The 14,422-nt window shown below is 46.8% G+C and overlaps 1 protein-coding gene across 1 annotated transcript in view; it reads left to right on the top strand.

The window, feature by feature from the left end:
* The window catches only part of ANKRD13B (ankyrin repeat domain 13B), a 37,269-nt gene that overhangs the window by 14,883 nt on the left and 7,964 nt on the right, over positions 1-14,422 (top strand). The window contains exons 4-12 of the mRNA XM_032217026.1: positions 3,035-3,080; positions 5,377-5,520; positions 6,464-6,653; positions 8,223-8,289; positions 8,399-8,480; positions 10,486-10,550; positions 10,825-10,955; positions 11,068-11,225; positions 13,552-13,710. Coding sequence (XP_032072917.1) covers positions 3,035-3,080; positions 5,377-5,520; positions 6,464-6,653; positions 8,223-8,289; positions 8,399-8,480; positions 10,486-10,550; positions 10,825-10,955; positions 11,068-11,225; positions 13,552-13,710 — 1,042 coding nt within the window. The remainder of the gene's footprint in view (positions 1-3,034; positions 3,081-5,376; positions 5,521-6,463; positions 6,654-8,222; positions 8,290-8,398; positions 8,481-10,485; positions 10,551-10,824; positions 10,956-11,067; positions 11,226-13,551; positions 13,711-14,422) is intronic.

The following is a 14,422-nucleotide window of genomic DNA, read 5'->3' as shown; positions in this document are numbered from 1 at the left end:
GCTAGCTATGCTTTAAGATGAGGTATGGACTCCAACTCCCAGAATTCCTCAGCTAGCTATACTTTAAGATGAGTTGTGGACTTCAACTCCCAGAATTCCTCAGTTAGCTCTGCTTTAAGATGAGGTGTGGACTCCAACTCCCAGAATTCCCCAGCTAGCTATACTTTAAGATGAGGTATGGACTCCAACTCCCAGAATTCCTCAGCTAGCTATGCTTTAAGATGAGTTGTGGACTTCAACTCCCAGAATTCCTCAGCTAGCTATGCTTTAAGATGAGGTATGGACTCCAACTCCCAGAATTCCTCAGCTAGCTATACTTTAAGATGAGTTGTGGACTTCAACTCCCAGAATTCCTCAGTTAGCTCTGCTTTAAGATGAGGTGTGGACTCCAACTCCCAGAATTCCCCAGCTAGCTATACTTTAAGATGAGGTATGGACTCCAACTCCCAGAATTCCTCAGCTAGCTATGCTTTAAGATGAGTTGTGGACTTCAACTCCCAGAATTCCTCAGCTAGCTATGCTTTAAGATGAGGTATGGACTCCAACTCCCAGAATTCCTCAGCTAGCTATACTTTAAGATGAGGTCTGGACTCCAACTCCCAGAATTCCTCAGCTAGCTATGCTTTTAAGATGAGTTGTGGACTTCAACTCCCAGAATTCCTCAGCTAGCTATACTTTAAGATGAGGTCTGGACTCCAACTCCCAGAATTCCTCAGCCAGGAGCTTGCTGGGTAATTCTGGGAGTTGAAGTCCACAAGTTTTAAAGTTGCCAAAATTGGGCACCCCTGGACAACACATCCTTTCTAGGCTATTTTAACTTTAAACTGTTATTAAACCACCTATCGTAATTTAAGGATTATTTTAGTAATATGAATTCATTTATTCAATCGTTATCGGGTTTACGGCGGCCTTTTTAATGACACTTGATGGGGTTTGGAATTTGCCAGTCGTATCTGAGACTCAACGGAATATAAGACTGATGAATAAATAAACAGGTTAATAAATAAGTGAAATTGGAAATGAGATTTCGGGCAGCTTCTTTTTATAGCCTTAATATTTCTTGCTGCCAATTCTCAATAAAAACTCCGGAGAAGATTCCATTCACAACTTTAATAATTGTATTTCCTTCCCCTCCCTAACCCATTCAGCATAGAGCATGTGTCTTGAAGGGCTTATAGAGGTGGTCCTTGACTTACGACCAGAGTGGAGCTCAGCATTTATGTCGCTGAGTGAACCATCTAAGTGAGTTTCGCTCCATTCTGCAACTTTTCTTGCCGCCATCGTTAAGTGAATCGTGCAGTTGCTAAATAAGTGAAATGGTTGTTAAGCGAATCACTGCAGTTGTTAAGTTAGTCACACGGTTGTTAAGTGAATTGGGCTTCCCCGTTGACTTTGCTTGTCAGAAACTTGGCAAAGGGGGATCATGTGACCCCCAGGACACTGCAACCGTCATAAATGCAAGTCGGTTTCCGAGTGTCTGAATTTTGATCATGTGACCGTGGGGGTGCTGCAGCAGTCGTAAGTGTGAAAAACGGTCGTAAATCAGTTTTTTTCAGGACTTCGAACAGTCACTGAAAAAATGTTTGTAAGTCGAGGATACCTGTAGAGACAGTCCTCAACTTACAACTGTTCATTTAGCGACCGTTCCAAGTTACAACGGCATTGAGAAAGTCACTTAGGACCATTGGCGCATCCCCGTAGTCACGTGATCAAAAGTTGGACGCTTGGCAACCGACGCTACATTTATGACTGTTGAAGCATTCCGGGGTCAAACCATCCCCTTTTTGCGACTTTCTGACAAGTAAAGTCAACGGGAAATGTCAGTGCATGAGACTTCATGACTGGCAGAGAGAGGGTAACAAGGTCAGCCAATGAATAGGCATGGCAACTAAGTCAGCCAATGGGAGCTATTTGGACTCTGAAACAGTATTTGCTGTGTGAGCAACAAGGAGACAGCTAGGAGCCTGGATGTGGCTTAGCTCTGTAGCTCTGAGTCTGTGCTGAGCTCTCAACTAGTCTGCTGCTCTGAACTGAAACTGAAACTATTCTCTCCTTTGCCTGTGTTTCGCTTGTACTCTCTACCACGTTGGAAGCAGCCGCATGGGGGTTGTATATATGCTTATGTATTATTATATATATATATATGCACCCCCCCTCGTCCCACACCAACACACACTCTGAGCCAAAGATAAGTTACGGCATTTAATTAACACACAGACAGGTCCTTGGCAGCAAACTGGCACAGACAAGCTTGGGCAGCAATCCAGCACAGATAAGCCCTGGCAGCAATCCAGCCTGCCAAGCTCACAATAATGTTCTCCTACATTAATTCCTGTGTTGACTTCTGCAAGAGGGGCATGTGCACAAGCAGTCCTTTTTATAGTCTGGAGAGGAGCCCAATGACCACCAGCTGAGTGCAATTACCTCCTGTACTTGCGCAACTGTTCCTGACGTCGAGTAGCTCTTTGATGGTGTGCATCCAGGAACAACTCACTGCTGGCTTCTGGATCACTCTCCCTTGTCTCCTCCCCACTGGTCCAAGGCTCAGGCGCCACCTGGTGGCCAACCAGCCTCTCTGCGCCCTGCTCTGAGACGGAACCCTGTCCAGGGTCCTCCACATCCTCCAGAGCCGACTCATAGGGCCCCTCGCTGTCGGAGTCCGGTGGCAGCTCCAACGGCTCCTGCTGGACCACAACATATATGTATGTATGTATGTATGTATGTATGTATGTATAAAGGGAAGTTAATGAATCCTGTGGAATCAATTACCTGTGTGTGCTTTCTAGATGTGATAGCTGCAACAAACTCTGATTCACTTAACAACCGTGTGTCTAACTTAAAAACTGCAGTGATTCGCTGAACAACCGTGGCAAAATGAAGTCGTAAAATGGGGCAAAGCTCACTTAACAAGCGCCTCACTTAGCGACATAACACTCAGTTAACAAGTGCCTCGCTTAGCGATTGTGGTCGTAAGTTGAGGACGGCCTGCATTTAAACTCCGCCCCTCAACTCTTTCTGTCTTCTTTTGCTGCAGGCTCAAGATTTCTACGTGGAGATGAAGTGGGAATTCACCAGTTGGGGTATGTTTGCATGCAACCCAGGCCCCTATTTTGGAACAGGCTGTCGTCTGTCTGATCCCCCCCCCAAGTGGAAAAACCAGCCCCCCCTTGAGAAAAATCTCCCCCCGCCCCCGTCCCAAGAGGCTTTTGCAGGGTTAGGAAAAGTCAAGAGGGTCGCAAGTGTGCAACGCCTTCTCATTGTTGTATCCATCGCAATGGGCGGAGCTTCAATTCTGCAGACACGTCAGCCATCTTGACTTTTTTGACCCTCACCCCCCCTTTGAGATGTCCCTACTTTTCCAGGACAGAAAACATGGCGCTCCGAGTAGTGGAAGGACGTAATTCTGGTGGCAGGGTAGATTTAATAAGTCACCCAGAGACTCTTTGACACTGAGATAAATGGCATATAGAATGAATGAAAGGATGGATGGATGGATGGATGGATGGATGGATGGATAGCAATAGCAATAGCAGTTAGACTTATATACCGCTTCATAGGGCTTTCAGCCCTCTCTAAGCGGTTTACAGAGTCAGCATATTGCCCCCAACAATCCGATAGATAGATAGATAGATAGATAGATAGATAGATAGATGATAGATAGATAGATAGATAGATAGATAGATAGATAGATAGATAGATAGATATAGCAGTTAGACTTATATACTGCTTCATAGGCTTTCAGCCCTCTCTAAGCGGTTTACAGAGTCAGCATATTGCCCCCAACAATCCGATAGATAGATAGATAGATAGATAGATAGATAGATAGATAGATAGATAGATAGATAGATAGATAGATAGATGATAGATAGATAGATAGATAGATAGATAGATAGATAGATAGATATAGCAGTTAGACTTATATACTGCTTCATAGGCTTTCAGCCCTCTCTAAGCGGTTTACAGAGTCAGCATATTGCCCCCAACAACAATCCGGGTCCTCATTTTACCCACCTCAGAAGGATGGAAGGCTGAGTCAACCTTGAGCCGGTGAGATTTGAACAGCTGAACTGCAGAACTGCAGTCAGCTAAGTAGCCTGCAGTGCTACATTTAACCACTGCGCCATGGATGGATTTATGGATGGATGGATGGATGGATGGATGGATGGATTTATGGATGGATGGATGGATGGATGGATTTATGGATGGATGGATGGATGGATGGATGGATTGATTGATTTATGGATGGATGGATGGATTTATGGATGGATGGATGGATTTATGGATGGATGGATGGATTTATGGATGGATGGATGGATTTATGGATGGATGCATGCATGGATGGATGGATGCATGGATGGATGATCTGGAAGGGACCTTGGAGGTCTTCTAGTCCAGCCTCCTGCTCAAGCAGGAGACCCTCTACCATTTCAGATAAGTGGCTGTCTAGACCAGGGATGGGTTCCAGCTTCTGCTACTGCCGGTTCGCTCAGAATAATGTGCTTTGTGTGCGCGCTTTGTGCATGCATGCGCTGCAGTAAAAAAAAATTGCTTCTGCGCATGTGAAGAAGCAAAAAAGCCTATGGCGCCCCCCCGATAGGACCAGTTCAGGGGCGTGGCTGGCCGAATTACTACCTACTCAGCCGAGGCGGTCCAAACAGATAGGAACTCACCTAACCTTTCTTTTCCTCATGTGCCAAAATTGTGCATGCAACAGCACACACACACCCATCATGCAATGCTCCCTGCCCGCTGCCCATGTGTGAACATACACACACACCTGCACTCTCCCTGCCCCTGTGTATGCACGCAAACCCCCATGCATGCGTGTGCCCCGTTTTGGGCCTAGCTAACATGCCTCCCTGAAGCCTCCTGGAACTAAAAGCAGGGCACGGGGGGACGCCCTCTGTGTTCCCCACATCCTGTGCATACGCGCTTCCCTTATACATGCATGCGCATCTCTCTCATGCTTGGCGGAGAGCCGAAAATCAGCAGGAGTTGCATGCATGCGCGGTGAAGCTGAGCTGGGCGATGGCTCATGCGCCCGCAGAGAGAGAGCTCTGTGTGCCACCTGTGGCATGGATGCCACAGTTTCGCTATCACAGGTCTAGACTCTTCTTAAAAACCTCCAGTGATGGAGCACCCACAACTTCTGGTGGCAGGCTGTTCCACCGGCTAATTGTCCTTATTGTTAGGAAGTTTCTCCTTAGTTCTAGGTTGCTTCTCTCCTCGATTAGTTTCCACCCATTGCTTCCTGTTCTGCCCTCAGGTGCTTTGGGGAAGAGCCTGACTCCCTCTTCTTTGGGGCAGCCCCTCAAATACCTGCATACTGTTATCGTGTCACCCCCTAATTCTTCGGTTCCCTCTGCTTTTTCGCAGTCCCCTTGGTCTCCAAGATTTGCCCCAGCGACACCTACAAGGTGTGGAAGTGTGGCCAGAACCTGCGGGTGGACACCACGTTGTTGGGGTTCGACCACATGACGTGGCAGCGTGGGAACCACAGCTTCATCTTCCGGGGCCAAGGTAGGTGGAAAGGATTGCATGGCCTACCTTGAAATTCACACCTCTCGGTGGCTCATGAAAGCCACCGTGTTGTTGTTTTCCTCGCGGTAGAAAATGCTTTCCTCCTTTTGGCAAAAAAAGGAGAAGCTGCCTCTGCTTTAAGAAGCTCATTAAAACGTCTTGCTCAGGTCACTTAAAGCAGCCACGTCGTTTTTCACTTCCCTGCAAAACCAGAGACGAGGCTGCTTTCAATGTTTGGACCAATCCGAAGATTTGGGGAAGGAGCTTTCTTCAAAGGCTCATGAGACGAGGCTGCTTTCAATATCTGGACCAATGAGATTACATTTCTGGGGAAGGGGTTTGTTCTGACCCCCTCCTCCGTCCAGTAATGAAAGCCGAGACACGCTTAATGAGAATGTCCTTTAATAACAAGACCAGACTCTCGGTGTCTGAAAGCCAAGTAAACAAACAGATAAGGACCTTGGCAGCAATTCAGACAAACTCTGGCAGCAATCCAGCCTGCCAAGTTAGTTTCCCTTTAGTCCAAGCGTTGACTTCTGCAAGAAGGGTGTGGCACAAGCAGACTTTTCTTTAGTCTGGAGAGGAGCCTAATGACCATCAGCTGAGCGTAATTACCTCCTGTAATTACGTAGTTGTTCTTGACGCCTAGTAGCTCTTCGATGGCGTGCATCCAGGAACAACTCACTGCTGGCTTCTGGATCACTCTCCCTTCTCTCCTCCCCACTGGTCCAAGGCTCAGGCGCCACCTGTTGGCCAACCAGTCTCTCTGCGCCCTGCTCGGAGTCGGAACCCTGTCCAGGGTCCTCCACATCCTCCAGAGCCGACTCATAGGGCCCCTCACTGTCGGAGTCTGGTGGCAGCTCCAACGGCTCCTGCTGGGCCACAACAGGGCTCTATTCAAACAGGTAACCCCTCTCTTTCCTCCTCCTCCTCCTCCCTTCAGATACCAGCGCGGTGTTCATGGAGGTGGATCACAACCGGCAGGTGGTGTACTCCGAAACGCTGGCGCTGGCTTCCCACGACCAGGAGACCATCCTGGCAGCCATGCAGCCCACCGAGGAGCAGGTGATGGGGCGCCTGATGGCCCCCGTGGTCGCCACGCATCTGGACATGCGCAATATCGCCTTTGAGAGGTATGGGGGAGGTGCGTGGCTGTCAGGGTCCCAAATAGCATCCAGAATTAAATCAGAGTCCAAGGCAAAGGATTCCTCAAAGTCCCAATTTATGAAGAGAGCCACGTTGGCACATCTGGGAAAACCCGAATCTGAAAGCTTCCCAGTTTTCCCCACCCAGTTGGAAGTTCAATATCTTACCCCACACCCACAAGCCCATCCCATGGTCCCATCTCCCACTGCCACGCTGGCAGCTTCCACCCCTCTAGTTCCGGTCAGGTGCAGAGGTGCAGAGACAAAAGGGTGACCTTGGCTTTCTAGAAAGAATGTTGTTATGGCTACCTGTCATCTAACTCCGTACAATAGCAATAGCAGTAGACTTATATACCGCTTCATAGGCCTTTCAGGCCTCTCTAAGCGGTTTACAGAGAGTCAGCATATTGCCCCCAACAATCTGGGTCCTCATTTTACCCACCTCGGAAGGATGGAAGGCTGAGTCAACCCTGAGCCGGTGAGATTTGAACCACTGACCTGCTGATCTAGCAGTAGCCTGCAGTGCTGCATTTAATCCCCAGCTCCCATTTTCCCACCATAGAAAATGCATAGCAGAATAATGGAAAGTGTGGCAGGCCAGAGATCCAGAAGGAAAGATGGCGGCAGGCCTGACACAGCTTGTCCCTGAAGGTTTAAAACTGGGCACGGGGGCATCAACCGAAGGGCCGGGGCGTTGGTGGTAGTGGTGGGGGAATCTAGGGGGAAAAAATGAAGAGTGCGGGAGTGCAATTTATACACGTGGGGAATCCCCTCATTTTCCTGGACTGAAGATGTGTTGGAAGACCCGGCTTTGGCGACTAACTTGAAGTTCACAGAGGGACATCTAAGCTGGTTATTGAAGTGATGACGTTACCTAGCTGGGTCGTGAAATGTCTGCAAGAAAAATCACCAAGCTCAGAGATCACCAAGGATCCCACAGTTCTCCTCCTCCTCCTCCTCCTCCTCCTCCTCCTCCTCCTCCTCCTCCTCCTCCTCCTCCTCCTCCTCCTCCTCCTCTTCCTCCTCTTCCTCCTCCTCCTCCTCCTCCTCTCCACAACCCCTACTCCCTTCTAGCATTGATGATGTTGCCTAGTTGGGTCATGAAACATCTGCAAGAAAACCACCAAGCTCAGAGACAGCCAAGGGCCTCCACAATCCCCCTCCACAATTCACCACAATTGAACCAAAATTTCCACGGTTAAGCAAGGCAAATAATTTGCCCCATTTTACAAACTTTTTTGTCACAGTTGTTAAGTGAATCATGTGGTCATTAAACAAATCTGTTTTGCTTGTTGGATGCTGCCTGGGAAGGTTACAAGCTGTGATCATGTGACCCCGGGACACTGCGACCGCCATAAGTACGAGTCAGTTGCCAAACCTCTGGATTTTGATCACGTGACCATGCGGGGGGGGGGAGTATGCCGCAATGGCCATAAGTGTGAAACTGATCGTAAATCACTTTCTTCAGGGCTAGTTGGAAATGTCACTAAACAAATGGTTGTAAGTTGAGGATCACTTATAATTCTCCCACTGATTCCTTCTCTCTCTCTCTGCCAGGAACAAGACGGGTATTTTAGGCTGGAGGAGTGAAAAGACCGAGGTGGTGAACGGGTACGAAGCCAAGGTGAGACACTGAGGACTAGACGCTTGAGAAGTTGATGGGAAGAGGGGCAGGGAGGGGCCTCGGGGGAGGACGCTGAGGAAACGTACCGTGTGTCCCTCCTGGCCAACAGGTGTACGGGGCTTCCAATGTAGAACTCATCACCCGGACGCGGACCGAACACCTCTCCGAGCAGCACAAGGGGAAAACTAAAGGTGAGAATCACTTCGCTTCGGAGTTTCACCTGCTGGATTGTTTCGCCCTTTCAGTTGGCAGGTTAGGAGTGGGCCTTAATCGTTCCTCCTGTTTTTAACATCAGTTTAATGATCTAATTATTACTACAATTAGATAGATAGGTAGGCAGGCAGGCAGGCAGGCAGGCAGGCAGACAGGCAGACAGACAGACAGATATAGTAGGTAGGTAGGTAGATGATAGATAGATAGATAGATAGATAGATAGATAGATAGATAGATAGATAGATAGATAGATAGATAGATAGATAGATAGATGATTGAGAGAGAGAATAGATATAGATATAAATATAGATAGATATGCAGTATATAGATATATAAAATTATATAAAATTATAAAAATTATATATTATATAAAACTATATAATTAGTAATAAATATGAATTTACTATAATTAATAATACTTTAAAACCTCCTTAAAGATAGATATCATTCCTCCTATTTTTAACATGGGTTTAATCTTTTAATTATTACTAAGATAGATATAGATAGATGATTGATTGATAGATAGATAGATAGATAGATAGATAGATAGATAGATAGATGAGAGAGAGAGAGAGAGAGATTGAGAGAGAGAGAGAGAGAGAGATAAGATAGAAGATAGAAAGATGATTGATAGAGATATAGATAGATTGTAGATGTAGATACAGATATAGATATATAAATTATGTAAAGTTATATATAAGTATATATTATATAAAATAATATAATTAGTAATAAATATGAATGTACTATAATTAATAGTACTTTAAAACCTCCTTAGAGATAGATATCATTCCTCCTATTTTTAACATCGGTTTAATCATTTAATTATTACTATAATAGATAGATAGATAGATAGATAGATAGATAGATAGATAGATAGATAGATAGATAATCTCTGTCTGTCTGTGTCTATCTATCTATCATCTGAGGTGATAGATGATAGATGGATAGACAGACACGGCATGAGAGATAACGAGAGGTAGAGATAGATAGATAGACAGACAGACAGACAGACATAGATAGATAGATAGATAGATAGATGATAGATAGATGATAGATAAGATAGAGATAGGATAGATAGATGATTGATAGAGATATAGATAGATTGTAGATGTAGATATAGATATATAATAGATGTAGATATAGATATATAAATTATGTAAAGTTATATATAAGTATATATTTTATAAAATAATATAAGTAATAAATATGAATGTACTATAATTAATAATACTTTAAAAAGTCTTAAAGTCCTTGACTTGCGACAGCTATCAGCCCAAAATTTATGTGGCTAAGCGAGACCATTGCCCATTCTACAACTTTCTTGCCTGAGTTGTTAAGCGAATCAGTGCCATGGTTAAATTAGTAACCCGGTCGTTAAGTGAATCCGGCTTCCCCCATTGACTTTGCTGGTCAGAAGGTCGCAAAAGGGGATCATGTGACCCCGGGACGCTGCGATCGTCATAAATATGAGTCGGTTGCTGAGCGTCTGAATTTTGAGCCCGTGACCACTGGATCCATGATCGTAAGAGGGAACAACAGTCATAATAATTCTCTTTTTTCAGTGCTGTCATAACTTCAAATGGTCACTAAATGAACTGTTGTAAGTCAGGGATTGAGTGTCATTTATTTTGATTTTCCGTAGTCTCTCTGTTCACCCTGTTTCCCTGGGGGGTCTGGACACGGGTCTAATTAGAAATAATGCTAATTAAAAAGAAAAGAAAACTACACAATGGAGCTGAGCTGAGTGTGTGTTACTGGCCAGATGCCTTTCTTGTCACCGACACGGAGTTTTGTTTCGGCAGATGTATTCTCATTATGCCCAGAGAGAGAAATATCCGCCTTACCTAGGATTGAACTCACAGCCTCCTGATTGTGAGGCGAGAGCGCCACCTCTAGGCCACGAGCACCACTCCGTTGTGCCCCAGATGTGCCACCCACACATTCAACGTCCTCCCTTTTCACAGCTTTCCTCTCTTCCAGGTGGCAAAACCCCACTGCAGTCGTTCCTGGGCATCGCCGAGCAACACGTGGGGCCCAACAATGGGGTGAGTAACTGGCAGGCCCTTCAGCTGTTTGGGGGGGGGGGGGGGAGGGTGTTAAACCTTTTGGGAAAAAAAGAAAGAAAAAGAGTTTGACACCCCTGCTGCAGCGAATCTTGCAGCGGGCTGGACTAGATGATCTCTTAGGAGCTCTCTTAATGCCGATTCTGTGATTCTGGGTAAAGCGGCCACTTGGCCTCAGTTCCCCCCCCCCCGGAAGGTGCTTCTCCAGTGGTGGGGACCCCCGTCACCCCCCCATCTTCTCTCTGACCCTCTGCAGGCTCTCATCACTCAGACGCTGAGCCACGCCAACCCCACGGCCATCACGCCCGAGGAATACTTCAACCCCAATTTTGAGCTGGGGACCCGGGATATGGGGCGACCCGTTGAACTCACCACCAAGACGCAAAAGTGAGAGCAGAGCAGAGGGGGGGGGCATTGGGGCTGGGGTTTTTTTTTTTGAGGGACCCTTCCTCACACACACACACCCCCGCCTCCCCTTCCTGCCTCCCCCCCACCCCAGGTTCAAAGCCAAGTTGTGGCTGTGCGAAGACCACCCACTGTCCCTGGCCGAGCAGGTGGCCCCCATCATTGACCTCATGGCGGTCAGCAACGCCCTTTTCGCCAAGCTCCGGGATTTCATCACGCTTCGCCTGCCACCCGGCTTCCCCGTCAAGATCGGTGAGATGTCGATACCGCAGCGGGAAGAGGGAAGTTAAAAATGGCCGAGAGAACTTCTGGCATCTCTCGCAGGGCAGAGAGATCGGAGAGAAAGGGATTGTAATAAGAGAGCAATTATTCTATTTGCTCTCCGGCACATTGGAAGCAATGAGATTGAGAAATGACCCAGGGCTGTGGGCCACGTAGCCTCTCGTAAGGGAATTCTGGGAGTCGTTAAATCTTCAACCATACTATCTTATGGAATTCTGGGAGTTGGGGGTCCACCCCTCTAAAAGCATGCTGCCCAGGGAGTGTGAAAGAGAGCAAGACAGAGAGAGAGAGAGAGAGAGAGAGAGACAGAGGAGAGAGAAAAGAGAGAGACAGAGAAAGAGAGAGACAAAGAGAAAGATACAGAGAGAGAGAAAAGAGAGACAGAGAGAGAGAAAGAGAGAGAGAGAGAAAGAGAGAGAGAGAAAGGGAGCACGAGAAAGAGAGAGACAGAGGAGAGAGAAAGACAGAGAGAGGACATAGAATGAGAGAGAGGACAGAGAGAGAGAAAGAGAGACAGAAAGAGAGAGAGAAAGAAAAAGAGAGAAAGAGAAAGACAGAGAAAGAAAAAGAAAAAGAGACTGAGAAAGAGAGAGGACAGAGAGAGAGAGAAAGAGAGGTAAAGAGAGAGAGAGAGAAAGAGAGTCAGAGAGAGAGAGAGAGAGGGAGCACGAGAAAGAGAGAGACAGAGGAGAGAGAAAGGGAGCATGAGAGAGAGAAAGAGAGAGAGAAAGAGAGTCAGAGAGAGAGAGAGACAAACAGACAAAGAGAGAGAGAGGGAGCACGAGAAAGAGAGATAGAGGAGAGAGAAAGGGAGCATGAGAGAGAGAGAGAGAGAGAGAAAGACAGAGAGAGGACATAGAATGAGAGAGAGGACAGAGAGAGAGAAAGAGAGACAGAAAGAGAGAGAGAAAGAAAAAGAGAGAAAGAGAAAGACAGAGAAAGAAAAAGAAAAAGAGACTGAGAAAGAGAGAGGACAGAGAGAGAGAGAAAGAGAGGTAAAGAGAGAGAGAGAGAAAGAGAGTCAGAGAGAGAGAGAGAGAGGGAGCACGAGAAAGAGAGAGACAGAGGAGAGAGAAAGGGAGCATGAGAGAGAGAAAGAGAGTCAGAGAGAGAGAGAGACAAACAGACAAAGAGAGAGAGAGGGAGCACGAGAAAGAGAGATAGAGGAGAGAGAAAGGGAGCATGAGAGAGAGACAGAGGAGAGAGAAAGACAGAGAGAGGACATAGAATGAGAGAGAGGACAGAGAGAGAGAAAGAGAGACAGAAAGAGAGAGAGAGAAAAAGAAAAAAGAGAGAAAGAGAAAGACAAGAAAGAAAAAAAGAGACTGAGAAAGAGAGAGGACAGAGAGAGAGAGAAAGAGAGGTAAAGAGAGAGAGAGAGAAAGAGAGTCAGAGAGAGAGAGAGAGAGGGAGCACGAGAAAGAGAGAGACAGAGGAGAGAGAAAGGGAGCATGAGAGAGAGAAAGAGAGAGAGAAAGAGAGTCAGAGAGAGGAGAGAGATACAAACAATACAAAGAGAGAGAGAGGGAGCACGAGAAAGAGAGATAGAGGAGAGAGAAAGGGAGCATGAGAGAGAGAGAGAGAGAGAGAGAGAGAAAGACAGAGAGAGGACATAGAATGAGAGAGAGGACAGAGAGACAGAGAGAGAAAAAGAGAGACAGAAAGAGAAAGAAAAAGAGAGAAAGAGAAAGACAGAGAAAGAAAAAGAGACTGAGAAAGAGAGAGGACAGAGAGAGAGAAAGAGAGAGAGAGAAAGAGAGTCAGACAGAGAGAGAGAGACAGACAAAGAGAGAGAAAGGGAGCATGAGAAAGAGAGAGACAGAGGAGAGAGAAAGACAGAGAGAGAGGACAGAGAGAACAGAGAAAGAAAAAGAGACTGAGAAAGAGAGAGGACAGAGAGAGAGAGAGAAAGAGAGACAGAAAGAGAGAGAGAAAGAAAAAGAGAGACAGAGAAAGAGACTGAGAAAGAGAGAGACAGAGAGGACACAGAAAGAGAGAGGACAAAGAGAGAGAAAGAAAAAGAGAGACAGAGACAGAGAGAGAGAAAGAGAAAGAGGGAGACAGAGAGAGAGAGAAAAAAGAGAGAGAGAGGTATGGTGGAGAGGAGAGAGCTGTTCTGCTTTACACCAATGGTGGAAGATGGGAGTTGTAGTGCAAGAGACCCAGCCCAGAGGCTAATGGAAGAGTCCCGGTGTGCCTTGGCTGAAGTGGGTCTCCCTAAAGTGACCCTCCCTCTCCCCTGGGCTGAAGGAGACACACACACAAACGCGCACACTTCCTTCTCCCTCCCCTCCAGAAATCCCCATCTTCCACATCCTCAATGCCCGCATCACCTTTGGCAACCTGAACGGCTGTGACGAGCCGGTGGTCTCCCTCCGCAGCACCGGCAGCCCCAGCAGCGATGCCCCCTCGCCCGGGAGTGACCGGTCCAGCATCAGCAGCTCCAGCTCCCTTGGTAAGTGGGGGGGGGGGCGGAGAATGGGGCCACGAGGCAAGGTGGGTCAGGAGATGCCCTGCAAAGCCAGTGGGCGGGGGTGGTGGTCAAGATGACATCACAAGCATTTTATTTATTAAATTTATATACTGGTGAGTGGTGCGGTGGCCTAGAGGTGAAACTCTCGCCTGACAATCAGGAGGTTGTGAGTTCAATCCTTGGTAGAGGCAGATATTTCTCTCTCTGGGCACAATGAGAATATATCTGCTGAACGAAACTCCGCATTGGCAACAGGAAGAGCATCGGGCCAGTAAAACCCTCAGCTCCCTTCAGTTGCCCAGACTCCACCCCGCAAGGGATTGTGGGATCGTTAAAAGAAGATGATTAAATTTATATGCTGCCCATCTCACTGTCCAAAGTGACTCTGGATTGTATACATTTAGACACTTGCAACAGATAGTCCTCAACTTATGATGACAGTTGAGCACAAAATTGATGTCGTTAAGTGAGACATTCATTGTGAATTTTGCCCCATTTTATGACTTATCTTGCCTCAGTTGTTAAGTGCTTCACTGCAGTTTGTAACTGAATCACATGGTCATTAAGTGAATCTGGCTTCCACATTGACTTTGCTCGTCAGAAGGTCGCAAAAGGGGATCACATAACCCAGGGACACTACAACCGTCATAAATACAAACCAGTTGCCAAGTGTCTGAATTTTTGTCATGTGACC

The sequence above is a fragment of the Thamnophis elegans genome, chromosome 4 (genome assembly GCF_009769535.1).
Source record: "Thamnophis elegans isolate rThaEle1 chromosome 4, rThaEle1.pri, whole genome shotgun sequence".
Lineage (NCBI taxonomy): Eukaryota > Metazoa > Chordata > Lepidosauria > Squamata > Colubridae > Thamnophis > Thamnophis elegans.
This window is presented reverse-complemented; position numbering and strand designations above follow the sequence as displayed.